The 27,253-nt window shown below is 40.8% G+C and overlaps 1 protein-coding gene across 3 annotated transcripts; it reads left to right on the top strand.

Annotated features, from left to right (window-relative positions):
• The first annotated feature begins 94 nt into the window (after positions 1–94).
• Positions 95–26,471, top strand: HAPSTR1 (HUWE1 associated protein modifying stress responses). Of its 3 annotated transcripts, XM_084642099.1 has the most exons (5): positions 100–545; positions 1,547–1,627; positions 7,168–7,443; positions 23,231–23,292; positions 25,957–26,471. In XM_084642099.1, the coding sequence occupies exons 1-5, from the start codon at positions 320–322 to the stop codon at positions 25,990–25,992; spliced, it is 681 nt and encodes a 226-aa protein (XP_084498225.1). In that variant the 5' UTR covers positions 100–319; the 3' UTR covers positions 25,993–26,471. The 3 variants fall into 3 exon arrangements, with proteins under 3 accessions (XP_084498224.1, XP_084498225.1, XP_084498223.1); XM_084642098.1 differs by lacking the exons at positions 23,231–23,292; positions 25,957–26,471 and adding an exon at positions 16,960–18,707 and having other exon boundaries at positions 95–545; XM_084642097.1 differs by having other exon boundaries at positions 103–545; positions 23,231–26,471.
• Positions 26,472–27,253: the final 782 nt, after the last annotated feature.

Raw genomic sequence — 27,253 nt, 5'->3', positions numbered from 1 at the left:
ACTCAAACCGGCAAAGGTGGAGCTAAGCCTGCCAGTGAGAGAGCGAGGGGCGGGTCTTATTTGACAGCAGGTTCGGCAGCTGCCTTTCCTGGGGTTTTACTGGGATTGGGGCGGCGTCTGCGGCTCAGTGTGGTTGGAGCCGGCGGAGAGGTTGGTGCTTGGGAGAGCGAAGGCCGAGAGTATGGGGGTTAGGTAGGAGCGGCCCGGCCCCAGCAGCAGCCCGGCCGGCCGGCCTCCGCCGGCGGAGAGGGCAGGCGAGCGCTGCCGAGTGACGGGGGTCTGGGCGAGGCGGCGGCGGAGGAGCTGAGCCGGCCGGAGGATGGAGGACAAGAAGGAGGAGGGCGAGGCCGAGATCCAGGAGCACGGGCCCGAGCACTGGTTCAGCAAGTGGGAACGGCAGTGCCTGGCCGAGGCCGAGCAGGAGGAGGCGCTGGCCCCGGAGCTGCAGGAGGAGGCGGCGGCCGCCGCGCAGCCCGAGCACAAGCAGCAGAAGCTGTGGCACCTCTTCCAGAACTCGGCCACCGCCGTGGCGCAGCTCTACAAGGGTGAGCGGGGCAGGCCTGCGGGGCGCCCAGCGTGGCGTAGGCCGGGCCGGGGCAGCCGTAGAGCATAGGGGATGGGGGGCGGCGCGACGCAGCACTACCGGGGGCGGGGGAGGCTCCGCCGAGAAGCTGGCTGAGGAGTGAGCCAGGAATCCTGCGGGGAGGGGGTGGGCGCTCGGGGTAGGCCTCAGGGGAAGCCAGAGGGGGTGTGGTGGGGACGCGGCTCCGCATAGGGGCGGTGGGGGGAGGGGGTTCCTCGGACAGTGTGAGGCGCGGGGGCTCCGCACAGATCCATAGAGGCGGATGGGGAAAACAAAATGGCGTAAGGTGGAGTCGCCGCCTCCGCCGCTGCCCTGGAAATCACCCTTCCAGCCCCCCTGGAGCAGGGGTCGCCCCCGGGGATACCCGCCGCCCTCGGCCCCCCTCCGCGGCTCCTGTCTCCAGCCGTGTCTGGAGCCCCGGCCCCTCCCCAGAGATCGCCCAAAATGGCGGGGGTTGGGGGGGTGGAAGGGATCGGCCCCGGGATGGCGGCGAGGGGGCCCTTTGGCGTGAGGGGAGGAGCAGACTCCCGGCAGCGCTCAGCGACCGCCGGGGGGGGCGAGGGACTGGGTCCCTCCGCCTAGACCCACCCCGGAGGGGGGGAGGGTGAGAGGGGGTCCCTGGTGACCCGCAGAGCAGCCGAGGGGAGGAGAGCTGGGGACCTAGCCCTCCCGAAGGCGGCTCCTGCCGTCTAGCCCAGGGAAGAGGCACCGACAAAATGGCGAGCGCGGGGCCGGCCCCATTGTGCACTGGGCTCTGAGGGGAGGGGGCAGGACAGGGCGCTGCGCCGGCGGTCCTGAGGCACCATCGCCTGTCCCGGTTCCGGGAAGCGGGCGCGGTCGGCCCAGCCACACCCCGGTCCCGGGCTGTCTCCGGGAGGCTGAACAAAATGGCGAAACCTAACATGGCCGTTCGGAGTTAGTGCCTCCAAAATAAACAGCGTGTGTGTCCTTCCACTTCTGCAGACCGGGTGTGCCAGCAGCCAGGGCTCTCCCTCTGGGTCCCCTTCCAGAATGCCGCCACTGCAGTCACCAACCTCTACAAAGGTAAGGGCTGGCCCGGGTGCTATCCCCACCCTGCTCCCAAGTGCTGGCTTTACTCATGAAATCCAAGCTGCTTCCTGAATCTTGTAACCTTTCCTTAGCCACTGTAGTTTGGCAGCAACTAACTTTCTTCTTGGCTCATGTGAGTGACTCACTTAAGTTGTTCCACTCCTGGGCTCTTGCACAAGGACCTCTTAACATGTGCATGTCATTCTGATAAGCTCAGGAGAGGAGTACAACAGGTCATAGCATAGTATTTGGCAGTGATACCTTTGTATAACTTGCAGGTTTAAAATAAGTTGGTTGAAAGGCAGACTTCATGCTCCAGATGCAAACCTCAGAGGTTGTGTGTGTGGGTTTTTTTTTAAGTAAGGTTTAATGTCTGCCAATGTTGAAATTTGGTTATAGGACAGTGATGCTCATTCTTTGTTAGATCTCTTACCTGTGTCCGTTAAATTAATGCTTACCTCTTTTAGTGACTACTTAACTTTCCCGATTCCCTTTGGACACCTTAACTTTCACTAATATTGTAATGTACAAACAGAACCTGCTGGACACCTATGATGCACAAAAATGTAAAGTCATGTTTAGCAGTTTGATTAGGAACTCTTTCAAAAATGCTGTTCCTCAACTGTAACTGACAGAGTATCATGACACTTAGATTTTCTACAAAGATACACTGAGTTTAACTATCAATTTCTAGCCTCTGATTGGAAAAGGTACTTATAGGTCACTGTTGCAGAATGATCCTGCTAGGAACAGAAACATTCAGTGACTTTCCCAAATCAGCCTTCTGAACAATGCAAACTATTGCAGTGTGGTTCTCATTACTGTCTGTTCCCTAATGGTGATGAGTCAAAAGGAGAACCCTAAAATAAACTACCCCTTTGCTTGAGTTTGTTTGTTCTTGCATGATTTTGTTTAGCTGCATATTTGTTTTTCTTCATGTCTAGAATTCTACATGGAACCACGTATATGCATGCTTTATCTTTGATTGTTAGCCCTTGGCTGATTTTGTCAATCCATGGATTTGTTTTAAATGACTGTACTGAGCTTAGCAGTGTAGTATATCTGAGAACAGATCAGGCTTCTCACCATGCAGTAATAAATGGGGAGGAAACAGTAGATGTGTAACCATTACATTGGAGACTTGCTTCTCCTTTGGAAAAATGCATATACAGTACATCTCTCTGTATCTACAGTAGACCATCCATGAAGAGTTAGTGAAATTGATGTTGTAATCTCTGCTGTTTATGTAGTTCCACAAATGGAATGTGGGCCTGAAGGAATAGCCAGAAACACTAGTCCTAGGCTTTGACTTGGCAGCTACTAAGTGTTAATCAGCCATATTTCCCTGATGACAGTCAAACTGCAGCGGAGCTTCCACTTTATCATCTATCACTACTTGATAAATAGGAGCTGTTGTGTTAATCAGAGCTATAATCTGGCTCGAATATCTACTGCCTATATGTGAATTTTGATAAACTGGAATCTTATTATCGATTATTGTGGCTGTTCAGAGCACCTCCCCACTTTAGGAAGGACTTCTTGGATTCAGTTAAGAATTTGATTTAAAGTTTTGCAGGAAAAAATAAATTTATGGCATTGTTCTGCCATGATTATGTAACAGTAAAACTTGAAAATATATTATCATGAAATTAAAATGATCTGGCTCTCATGTGAATGAGATCATTTAAATTAAATGATTACATGATAAATTGATAGTCATTAAATTACAAACCTTTTTGAAAACATTTACCTGTTTTTCTTCCAAGTAGCAGTGGAAATTACTGAGTATTTTTAGTCTCTTGTGTATTTCACAGCCTTTGTCAAAAGTCAGTTTCAGTGCTTCCTCTATGAAGTCTTATTGGCTGCAGCCATGTTTACACTATGGGTTCTGTACTGCCTTAGCATAGATGGTTACTTTGATGGAAGGGGTGTTTCAGTCAATGACAGTAATCAGCCTCTTGGAGCAGCAGTAGCGAGATCAATGAAAGATGCAGCTAGGACGATGGAAGAATTCTATGTGAGGAATGAAGTTGGCTTAACTACTGTGCTCGGGGTGTGAATTTTTCAGAACTTAAAGTGTAGACCAGGACTACCTTGGGGGGGGTGGGGAGTCAAAGTAGGCTTGTAAAAAGACACACAGGCAACGTGTTTCAGGTATTTAAAACTGTCTTTTTAATGGACTACATTAAATTGCCTACATTTCAAGGGGACAGAATCCATCTGAATAAAGCTATGCACAAGGAGAGCTAGCAGGGTAGAATGGTAAACACTGATGTAATACTAAAAAGTTCTAATCGTTCTTGTTGCTCTTTAAGACTTGGTTTATTGTGGTTACTGTCAAAGGTGTGGGAGGCAGTGTGCTTCATACGAAGTTGCAAAAAAGTCATCTAAGGAATATTGTATGATGAATCAAGCATCTCAAACTGCCTACATCAGGAACATCTGTTAAATGTACTTAAACCCATTTTTTACTTGGTAACAAACTACTGGCATCTTTTTAAAAATTTTTTTTTCCTGAGATCTGGCCCTAGTGAGATCTGAATAAACAATAAAACAATGTTTTTCAAATCTGTTCAGTTCTCCTTCACGCCTCAATTTATCTGCATATAGTTTTCACTTTTAAACTTGATTCAGCTCTTAGCATTTAATCACTGTTTGTACATATTGTCCAATCAGTTGCAGCACTGGGCACCAAGAGTATTTTAGGTTTTTTTAGATCTAATGACAAAATGTCCATCTAAACAAAGAAAATGGGCTGTTGTTCACTAACTGTCCTCCAAATCCTACTTGGTTTGCCCTGAAAATGGTTTGGTTGCTTGTTCAGAGGGGACACAACTTTTCAGTACCATTCCAGAAAGTGTGCTAGAGACCTTTTGGAATGTGATGTCTAGAAATCCTGTTGGCCATGACTTCACTAGGAAAAAGGGATATGTTCATTAGGATATTAGGTGTTAGGTTAGACAAATCAGTTTTAACACAAGTTTAGTTATTTGTAGTCTTAGTTGATGGAGCTGAACCTTAAGGGGAGTGTAGGATTGATCTAGATCAGCTATGTGTTAAAACTACAATTACCTGGTCTATATTATATTAAAACAGCTTTTTTCCAAATGAAGGCAAGGCTTGTCCCATCTACACTAGCAGCTAAATGCCTTCAGCACCATATGACTGGAGATCGTGGTCACCCATTGTTAATGGATCTCCACAACAGACTACTTTTCTTAGTGTAGATGGCACTTAACCGTGATGGCTTTATGTGGACTCTGTTCTGTCCCCCTACTTTTCTGTGTTTGAAGGTGATCCTGGCAAGCAATTGAAGGAACACTGTCAATTTGAAAACTAGTTTAGAGTTCTTAGTAGCTTCTATAAGTAGATCTGCATCAGAGTCCTTCCACCAGCTTTTGTAATCTCATATTTTCCTAGTCTTCAAAAATGTTTCTTTAGTTGTGTGATAAAATCAACATAAATATTGTGGTTTTGACCAGGCAAAATACTGTCAAATGCACATGATAAACTGAGAGAAGTTATTTGTTTCTATAACTATAATCTTTTTGGTGTTCCTTTTAACAGTGTGAATTGAGCATCCTGTCTGAATAGTAACTATCAGACTTGGACATCTGAATATTAATATGGAGGAGGAATCTTTCATAGGCTTACCACTTCAAATATTTTTATTATAAAGGATGTGAAATTGTATATTTGTGTTATATCTACACTTTATACACTAAACACATCCAAAACATACTAGGCAAATACCATGTCCCAAAGTTTTAACTAGAAGCAGTTTGAAGTGCTGCTGATTTTTAAACTCGGTTGATGGGCTGAAGCATTCCTACTGGTTGTGGTCAGAATAAACACTTTTTATATATATATACATACATACACGAATCAGGTAATGGTGCCTTGTAAACAAATCTTAAATGATTGTTCTACTGACCTTGATTCTCAAATATAATATGGCAGTTTGGAAGCTGGCTTGCAGGTAAATAGTGTATAATGCTGTTTCAGTGAGAAACCTTGTTTGAATAAACAAGTATGAAGGCGATATTGACATGGTTTAGGCATAGGACTCTGTTCACTAGTGTTTCCCCAATCTGGGGGAAAAACACCAAAGCTTCAGAAACACTCAATTAAGGAACACTGCCAAGTTCTTAAATGTATTTTTTCTGGAAGATTAAGTAAAAGAAATTGGAGTGGACTTTCCAACATTTAGCTCCATGTCTTCATTATGGAGCAAGAGCAAACATGGTGTCTTATTTACTTGTTCATATGCTGAAATAACTGTTGGCAAAGCACTGAGAAGAAACTGCTGTGGCAGAAACAGTAGAATGAACACAGTTAAGGAGTACAGAACATTATATGTCCTATGTAATATGTGACTATGATCTCAGTAACATACTGATGTAGTTCTTAGTCTAATTAGCTAGAGTTGTTAGGAACTCCTTTAAAATGGATCAAATGATCTGAAAGGATCTACTAGAAAATAACAAAGTGGAAAGCACAGCATGACAACTCACGTCAGTATCCAGAATGAAATTCAGCTTCATAGGAGATCTAATATCTGAGTGAGATCCAGCCTAAGATTTTGTGCACTAAACTTGTACTGGGCTTTGCAAGTAGAAGGCATGAAAGGCTTTTACAAAATATACCTTCATGGATTATAAATTCATGAATATAATTAGTCAGGGAATAATACAAGATGTCCCACATGAGACAACTTACAAAAAATGAAGCTTGGAACATTGCTAAAGTACTAGTTATGCATGGCTGCCTTGAATTCAAGGGATGTTTTTAAAGAAATCACACCTCTGAAAATTGTTTACCTAGAGCAGAAGGACAAGAGGTTTTGTGTGATAACACCTGGTGTTTGGCTTGTTTCCCTAGTTCGTGTGGATATTCTTCCACTCAGTGGAAGAGAATAACTTTAAGGGAGCATAAAAAGCCAAAACTCATTAGGGGGACTTGCTCAAGTGTAATACCAGAAATTGTTCTTCAGTTTGTTTAAATTGACTTTAGATTTGATGATCTCTTCAAAGTTTCCACTGTTAAGTAGTGATGCAGCTGAAATACCATAGTTAATGCTTTAGTTTTAAACTACTTCAATTTAAACACAACTCTTTGACCCTTTACATCAAAACCTGAGTATAATCATCCTCACTTATTTATAGCAAATACTTCTGATAGCACCATAAACACCAAGTTGGGATTGGGAACTGCAGTGTTGGGTCCTATGCAAACATTGAAAAGAGACCACCCCTGCTTAGCAGTTTAATATGTATAGAATATAAACTGTCTTCTATGAAGGCAACTTTTAAGCTTGTGTATACCAATGTTTGTCTTGATTGTGTCTCTTGAAGATGTTGGAAAAGTGTTACTCTGAACCCCAACATGAGGGAACTGGGATGGACTGTGGTCTCTTGCAGTCTCATTCTTGTCTAATCAGACACATGGTAACCCTTATGAATGAAAAAGCAATAGACTAATTATTCTGCTTCAGATGCAACACTTAAGAACATTCTTTGTCTTCTTTTTTTCAGAAAGCGTGGATGCTCATCAACGAAGCTTTGATGTAGGAATTCAAATTGGCTATCAGCGTCGCAATAAGGATGTGTTAGCTTGGGTTAAAAAACGCAGAAGAACTATTCGTAGAGAAGATTTGATCAGCTTCCTATGTGGAAAAGTTCCTCCTCCACGAAACTCTAGAGCTCCCCCAAGACTAACTGTAGTATCCCCTAACCGAGCTACTTCAACAGAAACTAGCTCATCTGTAGAGACTGATTTGCAGCCCTTCCGTGAAGCCATAGCTCTGCATGGTAACATTAATCTTTTTCAATATTTCTTTTTTAAAGATGGGTGGGAATCCTAAATGAGGAGCATACCTTCCTGTTAAGCTTTGGGGTTTATTTTGAGGCTCCCTTTGCTACAGTGTAACCAGAGAGGAAGTGTATCTAGCATCCTAGAGTAAAGGCACTTATTCACTTGCTCTGAAGGGGTTATGTGGTATTAACAGCTTAGTTAATTGCTAAGACGTGGTACAATTGTTAAATTCTAAGTGCAGGCAAAAGTTTTTCTGCATTAAGGAGCAAATGATTTTTTGAAATTGGCATCTTGTGCAGCAGTGGTCTTGTAAAGTGAGTTTAGGATGCACTTGTAGCCACCCTCTTTCAGCAAAATGATTTCATGTTGAAGAAAGGATGCAAAAAATGTACCGGTCATTTACTGATCAGTGCTGGGTCTGATGATGGGGTGCAGTCTGTATCTTCAGAACCAGTTTCTGGAACATGCTTTTGAAAAGCCATACTTACCTGAGTTTTGGAAAGGAAACAGGCTTTTTATAAAAGCGTTGATCCTACCCATTGGTAGAAGAGTGGATGGCACCTTTCATGTTTAGTTTGTGATGTCTCCTGAAACGTGGATTTAACCAGTCACTGGAAGGCAGTTTTGTTTTCTCCTCTCTCTGCTTCTGGGGAGCCTGTTGTCTTACCCTTACTGTCCCTTTGCCTTTTTCCTAGGAAGAGGGAGTTCTTAATTGGCCAACACTCCGTCTTACCTGTTCCTTTTTAGTAATGTACTGCTGCTTTGCTTAGTCAGTTTCTCAGTTTCACTGGTATGATTAGCATCCTGACTGGTCAGGAATGGGCCAAGTGATTTGCCTTTGTTCTTGAGTGGATCAATCAAACTTTGGTCAGCTTTTCATTGCTCCCTGCCTTACTAGTGAAGGCATCTTTTGAGCCATGCTCATAGGAGAATATTCCTTACAGGAAAAGCTGTAGCGTTTTGAGAGAAGCCATTACTAGTACTGCACAGCTGCCATTTTTATTTCTAGGAGTTCTCATTAAGATAATGACAGGTTTCAGAGTAATAGCCGTGTTAGTCTGTATTCGCAAAAAGAAAAGGAGTACTTGTGGCACCTTAGAGACTAACCAATTTATCTGAGCATAAGCTTTCGTGAGCTACAGCTCACTTCATCGGATGCATGCTGTGGAAACTGCAGAAGACATATACACGGAGACCATGAAACAATACCTCCTCCCACCCCACTCTCCAGCTGGTAATAGCTTTCATGGTCTGTGTGTATATAATGTCTTCTGCAGTTTCCACAGTATGCATCCGATGAAGTGAGCTGTAGCTCACGAAAGCTTATGGTCAAATAAATTGGTTAGTCTCTAAGGTGCCACAAGTACTCCTTTCCTTTTTTCATTAAGATAATGTGATTCAGGGGTGTATGTCAGAGGAATGCTTCTTACTGTCTAAAAGTGTGATGTTAGCTTTAGAGAAATTATTCAGGTACACAATTTAGGCATTTAAACTTTTATGTGGCCCCCAATGTTCTTGGTGTGGCCCCCAAACCCTAGGAGCTGGTTTCTTTTTTTCCCAGCCCTTACTAGGAATCAGTTTACAACTTTTCTCATAGGTAGCTTTAATTTTAACAAAGGTCCATGTTCTAATACTCTCATACCTAAATGGATGGTTACTTGCTTTTTATTGCTGGCTGTTAAGTGCTTTCACCTTTTACCTTAATTAAAAATTATTCACAATGGATAATTTATGTCTTCATCCTTTCAGAGTGAAACAATCCCAGCATCTCCAGTGTTATGACTTCTCTACTCAAAGCATCCTAAACCTTTTCCATTCTTTGGGTCTTCTAAAATCTTGATGAGAACACAAATGAGCAGAGTCCTTAAACTATAGAATGATGGGATGGGCCAAGTAAATTACAAAATAAGTCCTGTGAGACTGAATAAATTAAAACTTGAGTTAGGGAGATGGAAGCAGGACCAGGTGGAGGAAATGGGTGTGCATGGAAATAAATAATGGGCTGCTGGCATCTTCAGTTGAGATACTTAAAAAGAGTGCAGTGCTGTGACACTACAGACTTGGTTATAAACTGAAAGAATTCCAATAGCAAAGCCACAGACAAGATAATAAGATACAAAATGTTTGGTTTGGTCTCTCTGGTTTTGCATAACAACTCCCTTTCCTTTTGAGAGAGTCCCTTTTTGATCTCTGTGTGTGGGCCTCTTCCTGTAATGACATTATCTCTTAACCTTCAAGTGTTTGTGGAGAAGTGGCTGAGCTGGAACCCTTCTTTTGGCCTTAGGTTTTTTCCCCCCTTATGGCCCCAATTAAACAAAACCAACATTTGTATAGTAAACACACCAATAATTGGGTTACTGTTCATATTCATAAGTTACAGGGCAACTGGAGATGAGGGTGGCAGTCTGATTCTGGAGGGTGGCAGTCTGATTCTGGCGGTGGTGGTTACATCATGTAGGTGGCTGAATTATTTTGCATGCCTGCTAGGTGCCATTCTTTAGGATTTATGCAGGCAGACTTAATAACTACTAGGCAAAAAATAGTTACATTGCTTTAGGAGCAAGTAATAGTATCTTTTAATAATTAAAAGGGAACTCTGCAATTTTTTTTAAAAATTCTGCACACTATTTTAAAATTCTTTATATTTTATTTGTCAAAATAACAGTAACAATATAATCACACCATTTTCAGCTATTTTGGTAATTTCAAAATATTTGTCAGCAAATAGTTGAAAATGGTGTGATTATATTAATTTATTTGGCAAAATAACAGTATGTAGAATTTTAAATTTTTTAATTTGGTGCACAAATCCCTTGAGTTACCAGGGTTCTATGTTGTGCAGTCTGAGTGCAGGCAGCTTGGTGGGGGGGTCTGGGTGGATCTAGATGAACTCCCCAACAAGCCCGAGTGCCAGATGCAGAGGGAATGGGACTCTGCAGGGGAATCCAAGTAAAGGTTAGGGCTCTGTGGGGGGGCATCTAATGGTGTGGGGGAGTGAGGGTTGGTGGGGTGGGGGTAAGTGTGCAGCTGCTTGGGGGTTAATGGGGCAGGGGTACGGGTGTGGGGGCTCCCAATGCAGGGGAAGGCTTGATTCTGGGTATGTTGGGGAATGAGGCTGTCGGGGGGCTTGGTATGGGGGGGCGGGTACAGATGCCCAGGGGTATGGGTGGACAGGGGGAGCTGCTCCTGTATAGTGAGCCCTCGCCCTGTTGCTGAGGAGTGATGGGGCCAGGAAGTGGGAGAAGGCAGTCGCTGTATGGGGAGTTGCTTCCCCTGTCCACCCAGCCCCCATGTATCTGAACCTCCCCGCACCCAACCCACACCCCATCAAGCCTCACCACCTGCACCCAAAACCCCTGCCAAGTCGTTCTCTCCCACCTCCCAGGGTTCAGAGCTTCTGGCAGGCCAGCTAGGGGAAGCTTCTGAGGTTGATCTGACCCAGCCCCAGGCTGCTCTGTGCAGGAAAGGGGAAATTCCATCTCTGTCTTCTCCTCTCCCCCACCCCACCCCCCCAAAGCCGGGACTAACATTCCTGGCTGGCCTGGTTATCCCCAGTTGTCATCCCCCACCCCTTCCCAGACCACAGGGTGACTTACTTTCCCCTGGCTGCCCAAACAGACACTGCCACAGACACTGCCGGGGAGGAGTGAGTGAGCACTGGTGAAGCTTCTTTGCGTCCCCATAGAAACAATTTTCTGCAGAAAAGCAAAGAGAATATTTCTGCATGCATGCAGCAGTGCAGAATTCCCCCAGGAGTAAATAATTTAGAAACTGTATGAAAAAGTTCATCAAGTTCCTGTCTGGCTGCCCCTACTCTTCAATTGTACTAAATATCTAGAAATGTCCTTCCACTTCTTCAGTTGATGTACAACTCTACAAGTCAATCACCCACTGGATTAGTTCCTTCTGATACACATTTTCTGTCTCTTCCTCAGACAGTCTATCTTACATTATTCATCTGGTGACCAGGTTTGTGTTTACCTAGTCTTTTTAAAATGACTGCTTTCCTCTAGTTCCTTCTGTCTGAATACGTTTGACAGAATTCAAGAATCTGTCACTTTCCATATCGTTCTCCTTACCAATCTTTAGACTCTTTCCAAAACTCAGATGTTTTTCAAGATTTGGAATATTATATGCAGTTTTGGTCACTGAGACTTGTGTATAATCAACTGTCTCTTGTTCTGCTAAAGCTTGCTGAAAAGCAGCACTTGTAGACCAACAAAGAGCACAGAAGTGCACATAAGAAACATTAAGTACATGTTTGTACTTAATACTTTATTAAAAAGTGACACTTCAAGAAACTGTCTTTTAATGTCTGTTTCACAGAAGTGGGAATCAGTCCTACAGTTCTTCTGATTGGCTAATTTTTGGTTTATATGAGCAAATCATAGAGTCTGCAAGATAACTAAGTATTCGAGTGTAGACAGTGATTCCTATGGAGTTATCTTTGCTATGTGATACATCTGTGAAGTTATCTCTGTGTTTAGAATCCATTGAGAGGGAGAAGCTATGTGAACAAAGGAGTAGGAAGGTGTTTGAAGTGTCTGAGTAGTTGCTGTTTGAATCTGTTTAGGGCTTTCTTTTCTCTGCTTCCAAAAAATATACATCCTGTAGCCATGGGTTAGTCTTGGGAAAGTGAGCAGTTCTACTCAAAATGCGTAGGGAAGAGAGATGGTTCAGGTTCCTGCACAGTGTTCAACTTCGCAAGTGTTGTAAAGACCTGTGAAAATCCACTGATCTCCCTTCTCTCCCCAGCTCTACTAATTTAATATGTGAGATATGACAGGGCTCTGAGATTTCTTAGCTGGCATTCTTGTGGACTTGACTTAGAGGTTAGGCCTCTGCAGTAAAAAACAAAGATTTTGAGTCAAAGCAGGAGAAGCAGTCTATCAAATCTCTGAAAGTGGAGCAGTTCTTACTTAGGGCTGGTCTTCACTACCGGGGTAAGTCAACCTAAGTTACGCTACTCAGCTACATGAATAACATAGCTAGAGTCGATACAGCTTAGGTCGACTTACCACGCTATCTTCACTGTGCTGCATCAACAGGATATGCTCTTTGGTTGATTTACTTTACTCTTCTCTGGGACATGGAGTACAAGACTTGACTGGAGAGTGCTCTGACATCGATTTTAAATAGGTTTTCACTAGAACCGCTAAATCAACACCCGCTGCATCGATTGCAGCAGTTTCAGTCTCCCTGGTAGTGAAGACAAGCCCCATATCTTTGAATTGTTTTATCGAAACTACTCCAGTGTCTTATCAGATGTAAAAGGAAATCAAGTTAGGTACTGTACAATGCTAAGATGAGGTAAATAAAGTACAGGCCATCTCGAAAACTTGTTTATGTATTATCATTGAGTTGCATTAGTTACTGTAACTTTTCCTTCAAGACAACTTGTGCTTTGCATAGGCAAGATTCTATGATTTAAGATGAAAAAAATTCTGGAGTCAGAGAACATGCTATCATGAACCAGTGAACCCCTTAATTTGTTCCCAAATCCTTGCTTTGAGCATCAGTACACTTGAATTCATACAGTGTGCTAAAGGTAGACTTTTAAAAACTACATTAACCCAAAGAGAGTCAAACACTGCCACAAAACCAAATGTGATGTTGCAGGTTGCTACCTGCTTAAGCTCCCTCTCTATGGGAATGGCTTAGCTACTTGAACTGTTGGTATATTTTAACTATTTGACATAAACTGATGTCCAGATTGGCTTTTCCTGAAGCATGACAAGAACTGTAAATTAATACAGAAAGCAAAAACTTGTGGCGTTTATGGGGATGTGTGTAGTACATATGGAGGATAGGTCCATCAATGGCTATTAGCCAGGTTGGGCAGGGATGGTGTCCCTAGCCTCTGTTTGCCAAAAGCTGGGAATGGGCGACAGTGGATAGATTACTTGATGATTACCTGTTCTGTACATTCCATCTGTACAATCACCTGGCATTGGCCACTATTGGAAGACAGGATACTGGGCTAGATGGATCTTTGGTCTGACCCCGTATGGCCATTCTTATGAGGCGCTGTTTTATGGTGGAACTATTTTAAAGTATATTGGATCCTGTTGCAAGATTTCCTTTGCAACAAGTTTAAAGCTTCAAGAAAAGTGTAGGGCCAAATTTTCAAAACTTATATGTGTGCTTCCACAACTTTGCTTTCTGCATGTGTATTCCAGTTTTCAGTTGAAGCTGTCAAGCCACTGTTTAGAACACCTGTTCTGTAAAGAAACTTAGTCACAAGATTGCGAGAAGTAGAAATTTACTTGATCTTCCCCTTGTTTCCTGAACTACTAATCTCCTGTGAAAGACAAGGAACACTCAAATTTTCTCAGAGGACACCTACATTAATGTTAGTGGACCAGGTACCTTCCTGTTTGTGATCATGCAATCACTGTTCCTGTAATAACTAAGGCTATTGTGTATGGGGGGAAATGTTAGAAAAGTTTATATTGTAGCGTAGCATAGCATATAGTCTTTACACACTGTCGTCTCCCTTTGTTCTCCTTTCAACTCCTTTTGCTCTCTTCCACATGGCTGCTTGGTCTCCTTGTGCACCCCCTCATCCCCACCCACCTACTTATTTCCCAGATGCTAACACCTCCACATTCCTCTCAATCTAGAACCAGTAGTATGGTGGTGGGAACTATACAGAACCCTAAAATAAATAGTGACTGATTCCTCTGTCTGGCAGCAGTTCCTAGTAGAGGCAGCTACTCTTTATTTGAAGACTGGCTCTTTATTTCTAGCTACTTCTACAAGCATCCGTGTGCTCCTTAATGAAGACCCTGAAAAACTAGAAGCAGCTGGAGGGGAGTACCCAGCATCCTGTGACTACCACTGTATGCTCCCTAGACCAGTATTAGAACCATTTAATTAATCACAACTCCCTCAACATACTGTACTTAAGGAGTTTAATGCATTATCACTGTTTTTTTCCCCACAAAATGCGTAGGAATGGCATGCTTGCCATGCTATCTTACCCTGTGCCACAGGATCTCTGTTGCAGCTTTGCTTTTCTCTGATTTATTAGAATAGTAAAGTAGCACCCTTGTCTATGGGGGATCTGCATGTGACATTGGAGTTTTCTGAGTTTTCTGGCTGAAATAATTCATTTTCAAGCCACTTCAGTTGTAATGCTCTGATTGGTAAATGCATGGTCAGTGTATACTGTATTCCAGAGTTTTAGCAGTCTCTGCTACTCCATTCTGAATGTACTTCATCAAAAGGGAGTAACTCTGGGTCTGTCAGTGATTGGGATTCTTTCACCTCTGTTCTTCTTCTGGAACAAATGCAGTGAGCCTCAGAGTGATGGGAGTGAAGGATCTAGGGAAACATTGATAAAGTGGATTAAATTCATGGATATCACTCCTCCAAAAACCTTCTAACAATGTTTTAATTGCTCTAGCCCTAATACTACCATAGCAAAACTAACCTGGTTACTTGATGATTTAATCTAGGCACCACGTCATCCCCAACCAAAATCCCCTTACCATTTGAAAAGGTCACTCTGGCTTCTTTCTCTAGTATATAAGAAAGATGTGTAACTTTGCCTGCTAGAGATGCCAACCTTCCATCACCCTTTTACTTGTGTAGTAAACTACTCCCCCTCAAAATACAAAACATCAATAGCAAATAGTACTTGGTAAAGGTATATGCAGGTGAGTGGGTTGAAAGGGAAGGGCAGAGTTAATGTGTGCTGTAGTCATAAGAACATAAGATCAGCCATATGGGGTCAGACCAAAGGTCCATCTAGCCCAGTATCCTGTCTTCCAATAGTGGCCACATGCCAGGTGCCCCAGAGGGAATGAACAGAATAGGTAATCATCAAGTGATCCATCCCCTGTCACCCATTCCCAACTTCTGGAAAACAGAGGCTAGGGACACCATTCCTGCTAATCCTGGCTAATAGCCATTGATGGACCTATCCTCCATGAACGTATCTAGTTCTTTTTTGATGAACCCTGTTATAGTCTTGGCCTTCACAACATCCCCTGGCAAGGAGTTCCATAGGTTGACTGCGTTGTATGAAGAAATATTTCCTTTTTTTGTTTTTAAAGCTGCCACCTATTAATTTCATTTGGTGACCCTTAGTTCTTGTATGATGAGTAAATAATATTTCCTTATTTACTTTCTCTACACCAGTCATGATTTTATAGACCTCTATCATATCCCCATTTAATCGTCTCTTTTCCAAGCTGAAAAGTCCCAGTCTTATTCATCTCTTCTTGTATGGCAGCCATTCCATAGTCCTAATAATTTTTGTTGCCCTTTTCTGAACCTTTTCCAATTTCAGTATCTTTTTTGAGATGGGGTGACCACATCTGCATGCAGTATTCAAGATGTGGGTGTACCTTGGATTTATAGAGAGGCAATGTGATATTGTTTGTCGTCTTATCTGTCCCTTTCTTAATGATTCCCAACATTTTGTTCACTCTTTTGGCTGCTGCTGTATATGAGTGGATGTTTTCCGAGAACTATCCACAATAATGCCAAGATCTTTCTTGAGTGGTAACAGTTAATTTAGACCCCATCATTTGATAAGTATGGTTGGGGTTCTGTTTTCCAGTGTGCATTGCTTTGCATTTATCAACATCAAATTTCATCTGTCATTTTGTTGCCTAGTCACCCAGTTTTGTCTCACTTTCCAGATCCTTTTATAGTTCTTTGCAGTCTGCTTGGGACTTCACGGTCTTGAGTAGTTTTGCCACCTCACTGTTTACCCCTTTTCCCAGATCACTTATGAATATGTTGAACAGGACTGGTCCCAGTACAGACAGCTAGGGAACACCACTATTTACCTCACTACATTCTGAAAACTGATCATTTGTTCCTACCCGTTGTTTCCTATCTTTTAACCAGTTACCAGTCCATGAGAGGACCTTCCTCGTGTCCCATGACAAGTTACTTTGCTTAAGATCATTTGGTGAGGGACCTTGTCAAAAAGGCTTTTGGAAAATCTAAGTACACTATATCCACTGGATCCCCCTTGTCCACATGCTTGACACCCTCTAAGAACTCAAATAGATGAGGCATGATTTCCTCTAACAAAAACCATGTTGAGTCTTCCCCAATAAATTATGTTCATCTGTGTCTGACAGTTTTGTTCTTTACTATAGTTTCAATCAGTTTGCCCAGTACTGAATAAGATGTGTGGAGTAGAGAGTATTTACTATTGGTATGACACTTCTGCATTAACATAGATTGATACAGCCTTATATAGAGAATGACATCTTACTTTTGCAGTTGGTGTCATGGATTGCATTGTAGGGAGGGGCAGTAAATAGGTGGCTATATGTAGCAATAGACAATGAATCCTGTCTTTCCATTGTACACTTCAGATAATGATTCCTCCTGTCTCCACTTAATTATTTTTTAAATGGACATTTAATCTCAACAAACCAAAATTTCTCTGGAACTTGGATAAATTATCCAGAAGACTCCAGTAATTGCTACTTAAACTAAATCCTCTTCCTATTTTGCTGCTGATTATTATTTCCCTTCAACTACAGTGGTTCTCACACTGGTCCAGAGACTTTACTGGTTGTCATCTGCATTCGAGTTACAAGTTAATATTTCCCAGTGGACCACTTCTTCCAAAATGAATCTTCTTTTGTGAACTTCATGAAAGATGGGAAACCATTATTCTACTGCATGGCACTTGGAGTTCCTTCATGAAACATATCCTCTCTAGTTAACCATTTCAGGCTCATGTTATAATTTGCTAATGTGTAAGGTTTCAATGTTTGTATCTGAAATTATTTGAAGCAGCCATCAAATTTTAATGTACTGCAGCTTCCGCTAATGCTTTGAGATGGATTTTCATGCTAAATATATGCATCTTGAATATTAAACTCTAAAAAGGCTCTTGACTGTACTTGCACTTGAAATACTAGTATTGCTTTCTTGTCTTCACTGGAAGACTTTGGCAACAGTTAAAAAAATCTGAATAATGTTGTCAAGCGTTGTAACTTAACCCTGGAACTCTTCCTCTTCCTTCTTCCATCCGTAAATTGAGGGGAAGGGCATGCTGAATTTCAGTCTAAAGTGGTACAGCTCCTGCTACTCAATCTCAAGCCTTTCAATAAAGAGAAGGAAGTTTCAGCCTAATATTTCAAATGCAAAAGCAAGCAGAAGTTTTCAAAAATGCAGTCTTGATGCAGCACGAAGAGGAAAAAATCTTCTTGCTTTATGTTTTTCTTAGTTTCTCTATTGTGTGCACTACGATTGTTTGTATAATCATGCTTCAAATTCTCCAATACTTAAAATGCAGTTCTTGTGCTAAATGGTGATTGTCCAGCATTGATCATGCAATGAAAGGTCCCCTCTAATGTAACACACAGCATGTATGAAGGTTGTTTGAATGTCCTACCTTGTGTGGCTGAAATATCATAGTTACAAGCACAGACACTAAAAAAAGTTGTTAGCTTATTCCTTACTCTAGAACTTATAATAGTGAAATGTCTACAAAGCTTATATTCCTTACTAATGTTCTCTTCTCACTACTTCTATCTAATATCTGTTCCTGTTAGTCTAATCACTTAAGCCATTTAGTTGCTTGGGTAGTGTTTTTAGTAGGAGCACGCTGAAAACTAGAGCCTGATACAGTAAGGAAGATAAACCTTTAGTTTATTGGAATGGTTTCATCACACAAGGATTGTCTTATCTGAACTGTGGGTCATTGCCCTACAACAGTTTTAATTTGTGGGCCCCTAAACAATTTTTTAATGGACGTGTGGACCCCAGGTTGAAAACCACTGTTCTATGGTAACAGTCTTTCACAGTCCCCTTAGACATAGTCTGCGGACCCTCATGGGTCCATGGACCACAGTTTGAAAACCACTGCTCTACAATGTCTTGTTTCTTGTTGAATTTAAAGTATTATTCTGTTAATAATACTGACATCCTCCTTCAAACATCCAGCTGCCACGAAATGGCAATTTGCCATTTCAGTAACTTACCCTACAATGCATCTGTTAAACTTTCTATATTTGAATTTGGTAACATAGCTTTTTAAATTGTGATACAACAGTCACCAGAACAGCAATTTATAAGAGAACAATGAGCTGTGCTTACCCTGAGTAAAAGGATTAAATTGTGTGTAATGTTAGCCTCTGTTAACTGAGACAAAATTAGTAATGAGTGCTCTATTAAAGCTTTCTTAAATCTCATTATTACAAAATACACTACAGTGTGCATATTTGATATGAAGTAGTGCAAGTTAAAGTACAGTTAATAAAGTACATCTTGTGATACATTATCATTGCTCTCCAGTGTTCTTTCTCTTTGTAGAAGTTAATTCAAAATCGGTTCCCCGGTCCTTGTTAATTACAGGCCTGTTTGTAGTCTCATTTTAATACCTTTCTAAATGTGTCCTGGTTATTGCATGGGCATTTAAATGTACCATTCATACAAATTTATCTAAATCTCTTGAAAAGTAAGATGGATGTTCAGTGTACGCTTCAGGCACTACTGTAACCTTCACAACCTTGATCTTTTTAAAAAAAAAAAAAACAAAAAAAAACTTTTTTTTTAGGCATAACAAATGTGCTTTTCAGTTCTGGGCTACGTATCTGTTTTAAAAAAAAAAATAAACACTTTTATCCAATTGTTTAATTGTCACTTGGACAGACCTCTTTCAAAAAGGTAACACTTGATAATGGTGTGTGAAACTAAACCTCAATCTTGTCCTTACAGAAATACCAACTTAAAAGAAGCTTCAGTTCTGGCCCTTGAGCTCACTAAGCTTTGGCTTTAAAATGTTCACTCTCCTCTATTACATGCACAAGTCAAACAGGCGAGACTGAATTCACAAGTGAATCTTGACTGGTCAAAGTGCTGTAGTCTGTTGGCTGCCATAGTTGTTGCATATAATAGTAAGTTGGACAAGTGTCATAAGTTGATGACCATTTACGTGAACTAATGCTGAACGTGTATATTGGACAAGCCTTAGAAGAGGAGTGGAGCAAATAGCAAACTTTTTTGTTGTAAATTAAATTTGAAACATTTGATCTTTTTTTCAGGATCCTTTGGGTATTCTATATCAGAGACAACACTAAAAATTTTTCTATTCATCATTTTGTATTTTAGCTTGTAAATCTTACAATGCTTAACCAACATGGTGCAAATTAAGAACTTCACAAGAAACTTGCTCTGATACTTAGACTTATCAGTTGCATCAGTCATGCAATCAGTATTGTGACTATTTAACCAACATAACTAATAGTGCAGGCTCTGTATACTCCTGGGGAAGTTCTGCGCAGTGCAGAATTTTGCAGAAATTAACATTGTGCATGAAGAATTTTCTTTCTCCCATAGAAATGGGCTGCAGTGTAGTTGGTTGCCAGTAGGGGCTGCCCGACCCAGCAGAGCCCAACTCTCACATAGAAGACACTGTGGAGGGGAGGGAGCTAGAGGGTTCCTGGGGGCTGCAGTTCCCAGCATGCCCTGATGGAAGGAGAGGGCGGCGCACAGGAAACTCCACACAATCCTGGGACCAAGCATCAGTCTGTTTCTCTCTCTGGATCCCTGGGCTCGGGGGGGGGGAGGGTGTGTGTGTGTGTAAAAATGAAGGAGGCAGGTGTCTGGGCAGTGAGGGGAAGGCATGTCTGGGAGGCGAGGGGATGGGTGTCTGGGTTCACAGAGGGACCAATGGCTGGGCTCTGGGAGGGGAGGGGGCAGGTGTCTGGGTTCTGAGGGGGAGGAGCTGTGGGCCCTGCAGTTGGCTCTAGGAGGGGATGGGTGTTTGGGGGGGTAGCGGGTGTGGATATCTGGGCAAGGGGGGCCATCCTGTGGCTGAGCTTTGGGGGAAAAGGGGGGGGTATTTGGGCCCTGGAGGGGGAAGGGGGGTATTTGGGCTGGGGCTCTCGGGGGAGAGGATGTTCAGGAGTATTGGTGGGGGGTGGGAGGCGTGGCTGTACTCTGGGAGGAAGGGGTTGTGGGTATCTGGCCCTCCTGCTGGGCTCTGGTGTGGGGAAGGTGGCAGAGAAACAGGAACTGGGTTATCATAGGGGTTTCTTTAACACTCTACTCCTGGGGGAATTTTTGTGTCTGTATGGTCACAGACATACTTGCTGACAGGTATTTTGAAATAAATTACCAAAATAATTGAAACTGGTGTGATTATGTAGTGTTGTTTTGACAAATAAAATGTGCAGAGTTTTAAAATATTGTGCGCGGAATTTATTTGTTGGCGCAGAATGCCCCCAGAAGTAGCTCTCTAGTAATCTGCAAAAATTGCAAATTTATGACAGCATGTGAGTTGTAAATTCATAAGCAGGAAAAGCATCACCGTCACACATGTTGCCCTGCACTCCTTGTTAGTAATACTATGTGCTTTTCAAAAAAGGTTTGTTATGTAACTTTGGTGGTAGTCATAGTAAAACAAATCTTATTTTTGTGTTAAATATATCTTCAAAATCTAAAGACTTGTCTTGCTTTTGCAAAATGTCTGTTCCAGTGACTCTGTGAATTAAAGCATTATTTAATTGTGATATTTTGGTAGTGCCCAGAGGACCCCTATGGGGATGTCTTGGATTTTTATCTTGCTTTAGATATGTGTTTGGGAAAAGCACTTACTAGTGCTCTAAACAAACACAAGCTTCCACGAAGAACGTCAGAATTCTTAACCTATTCTTACAACCTGCTCTGTGAGGGAGCCCCATTGATTTTATTGCTGGTTTGTGGTCATAGGACTCAGCTTGCAGCATTTAAGCCCTTGTTCAGCATTAACATACAAGAGGTTAGTTATCCTGTTAGTATGTTTCTCCTCTCACCACCACACTGCACCTTTTGTATACCATCTCCCTATCTCTGTTCTCTCGCAAAGGGGTTTCTGGCAACTAGAAATGGACCTCAAAGTGCTGACTTGTTTTCCTTTTCCTGTCTGATGCATCACCTTATTTTAATGTTGCTTTTACTGATCATTCACTTTTGTGTTATGGGGAAAAGCAGGTACTGTGATGCTGGCACCTAATCTAGCAATTTAGTTTTTAACTCTAAATGCACTTCACTCTAGCTTTCAGTAGCATGAATGTCCATGAGTCTCGGTGCACTTAGAGTACTTTATTTATTGTTTGTCCTGTATTTTCCTTTTTTAATGAGAACTTTTGTTAAGCTGGTGGTCTTGCAGCATAGGGCTGTGAAAACAACCCCGTAGGAAGCTTACATACAAATGAACTTTTAAAGCTTGTCTAAATTTAATTTTAAAAAATTAATGAACCTTACACACTTGAAACTTAATTTATTCAACAAAATTTAAGTTTATTTTAAATGCATTTGTCAGATTTCAGGGTAGTTTGTATGGGCTGCTTGCAGCAACACTAGGCAGACTTTCTTTGGGAATTTGACTTTAAAAAAAAAAAAGTAGGCAGATATAATACCCCAAATAGATTGTAAGTTGACCATACAGATCTAGGTTATATATTCAAGATCCTATACTGAACTCTTTGTAACAAGTGGATGAGACTCTCACTTCCTGCAAGAGGAGCTTCTTTACTCCTCCTCTTGCTAGAAGTGATGTGTGTTGACAATCTGGTTCTGCCGGCTGCTTTCCTTTCCTGCTGCGTTGTTTTGTGCTCTGCCAATATACCTGAGTAAGCTCTTCTACATGATATTGATTGTATTTTGTTCTCTGTTCACAGCTTCCATTTGATTCGCAATCAGTGTAGTGAATTATACTCCCTTCTAAGTGCTCTTGAAATAACAAGGTGTCATGAATCTGAGCACTTGCTTAACTTGAAATTATCAGGACAATGAGTTTGTAGGGAAAGAATTGGTAGATTCATACTTTCTGTGGGAACACACAAGCATATTAGGGCTGATCATGTATTAGAACACTCTCTGCTTTTGCCAAATTCTTACACTGCAGTAATATGTTCTAGTGTGCTTATGTAACAGAGAACGTTGTTGAATATTGCTGTAATTATCTGGAACAGTCACAAATATTTCAACAGTAAAATAGTGTTAATTCAGATACTGAAAACGGAAAAGTTCTAATGATTACAACCTAGAAATGGTTCACAAATCTTGTATCCAAAATGCTGTCACAGGTACCTTGCCCATCTCTAAAACGTTTGCATAGCTTTATTCAGACATCTCAGCCAAGTTAAGGCCTTGTTTAAACAACTTTAGTGGTATCTTTTGGCATTTCTAAGAATAAGCAACTTTAAAGTAAAAACTTTGCTTTGCTACTTTTGGAATCTTGTTCAGTTTGGCTGTATAAACGTCTTGTCATATCAACACAATTCCTAACGAATGAAAATGTAGCTTTTTGTTTCCAACTTGTATGAGTAATTCTGGGAGTTAGGGCAAGTCAGATCAAAATCAAATGCCCTAGAAACTTACTACTAGGACAGTCTCGAACTGGATAGTTAAAGTACTTACATAGTAAGAATAGTTCATTTTTAAATGGATTACTGCTTAAATTGAAAGCACGCACTTCAGGATAGGTTGTCTATACGCTCATATATCTAGATTTGGGTGAAGCAGGTTTTTTTCCTCACCAGTGGTTGATGCCTATCATGAGATTGTAAACAGCTAATTTCATATGCATTGCATAGGAAGCAACTTTAGCAGCTCTACGTGCTCGAATACACTATGCTGAGAAGGGGCTGATTATCAGTGCCTACACAGGCATACATATATACAAGTGGTAATGGAATGTGTCTGACCTATGAATTTTCTAGCATATTACAGAAACTTCAGTGAAATGTACAGGAAACTAGCTCATCTTCTGTCTTGCATTATTGCCTTTTTAACTTTCTTTCTTTCTTTTTCTTCTAGGACTTAGTGGTGCAATGGCTAGTATAAGCGTTCGTTCAAGTACCCCAGGCTCTCCCACTCACGTAAGCAGTGGTTCCAATGCTAGTCGTAGGAGAAATGGACTCCATGATGTTGATTTGAACACTTTCATATCAGAAGAAATGGCACTCCACTTGGACAATGGTGGAACTAGAAAGCGTACCTCAGCCCAGTGTGGCGATGTCATTACAGACTCACCAACTCATAAACGCAACCGAATGATCTAAACTGCAAAAATTTCAAACCCACCATGCTGCTTGAAAGCCACTTGATCCTCAGAGTACTATTGAAAAGGAAACATGAGGCCATCTTCCCATATTCACTGTTTAAGACAAGTGAATTCAATAATTGCCATAAAGGAAGTTTTAGGTATTACAGTAGATGCCTCTTGTAACTACGGCTTTCTTAAACTATATTCTTAGCAGAGGACATCAGATATTGTGTAGTAGTTAGCAAGATCATCATAGGCGAACATGTATCCGTTCCAAGGCTAAAAGTGACCTTACTTGTATTCTTAAAGGGAAAGGAAATATCAGATGTTTTATTTGGTTATAGAATGCTTTGTCCTTATTTCCTGCTGTGTTGAGTATTTGCTTCAACAGTATTGCCAGTTTGACTGAAATTGTCTAAAATATGACTTGGCATCTTTGTCAAATCTGCAGGCTTCCATTTTCGCAGCACTGTATAAGGCACCTAGTTTCTATATAGTAACAGTGTGCAAGTTATAAATATTGGACTGTGCCCTTTTTAGTTTTAAAAGCAGTTGATAATTCTGGTGATTGTGTGATAATGTAAAGAGGTGCTATGATGGTCATGCAATTAATACTTAATATTGAATCAATACAAGGATCTTTATTGGATTCACTTTGTGTGTTTTAGTGCTCTGAAGTAGCAATATTAAACTTTTTCCCCAATTAACTTCATAGGGTTTTACATTTTCAGTTTAAGAACATATATGTACTTACTGGTATTATCCTTGTAAACATAAACAGTGCAGACTGCACCACTGCTGACCTAAATTTAGAGAAAGATGTCCTGTAATTTGAGAATAGGCTTTTTTGTTCAGTATTAGTGAAGGGTAGGTATTGTGTACAACCGTATCCCATTTTACATTGTGTGAAGTAATTGCCCATGTTGGGGAGGGGTGGGAGGTGAGGGAATGGGGAACAGTTGGAAAAGGGTTGTGTTCTGTCTGCTGATGAGCAAGATTTCTGGTCACTTACGGAAACTGCTTGAAGTGACTAGCTTGTGTGTGACATCATCTTTAGGATGAAGTGATGTGCAGGTTTTGCCAAGTGCTAAGACAATAACTTCTAGTTTTAATTCTGAAGAAAAGATCTTTCTTTTCAGTAAATGCAAGATAACATATTGGATGAAGATAAAACCTGCTTTCTTACAATGTCTTTAACTGAATGCCCTGATGAATATGTAATGTTGAAAACTGGCTACACAGTTTAAACTTCAATCCAAAAAGCCAAGTGTGGATCAAAGATGCTCCCTCTGCAAATCAGTACTGTTAAGTGCAGACACTTCAAAAACTCATTACTTAAAGGAGAACAATTTCTAAGTTAAAACAGTTTTTTTACGTTTAGAAATATCTGATCTTGATTTCCTCTTGGTGGCGAAGAACTTTTATTCAAAAGCTTCTGCTTATGAGGAGGGCTAAAATAGGGAGAGGTGAGGAGATGAAGAGCTGCTGACTTGATGGGGAGGAGGGAATATTTGAACCGGAGGCCCCATCCACACTGTAATAGAAAACAGACATTCTTTAAGCTTGCCTTACATTCACTTGCAGCTAAACAGAGATCTAACACATGGATGAGGCCAGGCTATGCTAGAACCACCATATTGAAAATTCTATTCTAGTTTTCTGCCTAACTTAGATCATGATTTTGAACTCTGTTCTAATATATCTTGGCCACAAGTGAGTGTATGCTTAAGCAATTTAAGGTAAGTTTACATTCTACTAGTTTACATTCTCCTGCCTGAGCAGCTGAGGCAGGGTTACAGCTGTTTCTATTTTTTATGATAAAAAGTCTTCTAGCAAAGAAATTCTCCATCAAAGGTAGGGCATAGTCCAGGATACATCATGTTGTATTTTTCAAAAATTTTGGAGGCCATCTTTATATATTCTAAGAGGAATGATTTTGTTTTTAATTTGTATATAAATCAACAGGTTCAGGAGTTCTTCAACAGTTCCATAGTACTGTGCTAAAAGTTCGCAGTTCATGGAACCATCTAAGAGTCTTTAAATAAAATTAAAAAAAAAAAAAGTTAATAATCTGTTTGCGGTCTAACGGCAAATCACGTAAAAAAGCTGCCAGTGTATGTACAATTAAGTTACTACTGTTGACCTAAAGCCATAGGGCTTTGTGTGATATTTATAATTCTTTTATAAAGTATAGAACTAATTTCAATTCTATGAGACTTTGCATTTTAAACCAAGATTGACTTGTAAAATGGGATTGTAAGACAGTAGAAAAGATGTTAAAGCAACTTTAATTCTGCAAAATGACCTACTTGTAGGATATAAGCAGAGGTATTTCTTACCCATGAAATAGAAACAGCAGGTGGGTGTCACGATCAGCCTTGAATAGACAAATGTGCCACTCCGTGATGAAAACATTCTGAAGCCCCCTTCCACTTATTAATTGAACTTGTTCATAATTGTGCAATTAAACCAATTTAGGATATCTTTGTTTCCTTAGATCTTTGATGCCGAACATTGGGATTTCTTGATGTGAGACAGTTACTACATGTAGTATACTAATGTTGGAGCTCCACGCTATGGAAAGTACTGGGTTAAATGTGACTTACGCTTAAATCTATCCAAATATGACTACACATGGAGCCTAATCTGTTTTAATTTTTTTTCAAGTGGAATAATAAATGCCTCTGTTTAAGTTAATGCTTTGAAGCTTTGCATTCAATTTAGTACCATTTAAACTAAATTCATCAAGCTTTTTTGATTTGTGCCATTTTTTTTGGTAAGAGAAAGCAGGCTTTAATATCTAACTGGTTGCATTAATATTTTTTGCTTGTAACTTAAATATTTGACGACTTATTTTTACCATCTTCCATTGGTATTTCATTTAGCCCCAAATGTTACTTGTTCTTTAAATGTTAACCCCTCCCAAAAATGACCTAAAATGCATGTATTCACCTGATAAACAGAAGGAGAGCAGATTGTTTCTTTAAAAAAAATAAACATTCAATTCCAGTACCCATGGTTTTGAAGACTTTATTTCTTGTGCCAGCGTAGGAAACTCAAATTGTGGAATGTTGCTTTCAGGCACTCTATCTGAGCAAGAAGCAAGTTTCTCTCTTTTGTACAGTAAACATTCAATTCAGACCTGATTTGTTTGGGGGAAATGGATGCTTTATATTTTGTTTTCTCCTCTGACTCTACTTAACTCATACAATTGACCTGTCTTGTCACCATGTAAACAAAACTTAACATGAACGTGTGGAGCAATTTACATATAGGACATCCTGCACTGAGGCTACTGAGCTTCGCTTGCATTTTACTAAAATTAAAATTAAATGTTAAATTTAGAGCTATATTAAAATAAAATAATGCAAAAACTGTTTGGTATTTTTTTTGGCTGCAACTGAAGTCCTGCATTTATACTTTTACTCTGAAATGTGGTTTATCCATCTGGAGTAATAAACACTTTAAGTCATAATAAACCTAATAAATAAAAATAAATGCAACTAATTGGACTTTTGGTAGTTTGTTAGCTTCTTGAGTAGTCCATCAGTAAGCTCAGAATGTAATAGGCAAATCTGAAGACATTAAGTCTTTGAATACTTTCTTTAAAAAGAATCTGCAGGTTCACATACCCTAAAGTGTAATTTAACCGTGGTATCTGTTCATCCTAGTATAGTTAGGGGCTTGTTTCCATTCTGTCTTTCTGGATATGAGTTTTATAAACAATCTATAGTTTTCTGTGGGCTATAATGTAGTGCTTACAACATGCTGGTTTGGGAGTTTTACATACTCAA

This window comes from Lepidochelys olivacea, assembly GCF_965140295.1.
Source record: "Lepidochelys olivacea isolate rLepOli2 genome assembly, chromosome: 10".
Classification (NCBI taxonomy): Eukaryota; Metazoa; Chordata; order Testudines; family Cheloniidae; genus Lepidochelys; species Lepidochelys olivacea.
This window is presented reverse-complemented; position numbering and strand designations above follow the sequence as displayed.

Bases quoted from the DNA above. Each gene is read 5' to 3' on its own strand.
- HAPSTR1 (XM_084642097.1), top strand. From the start codon at position 320: ATGGAGGACAAGAAGGAGGAGGGCGAGGCCGAGATCCAGGAGCACGGG. The intron at 546-1,546 runs GTGAGCGGGGCA...CCACTTCTGCAG, and splicing joins CGTGGCGCAGCTCTACAAGG to ACCGGGTGTGCCAGCAGCCA. The intron at 1,628-7,167 runs GTAAGGGCTGGC...TCTTTTTTTCAG, and splicing joins AGTCACCAACCTCTACAAAG to AAAGCGTGGATGCTCATCAA.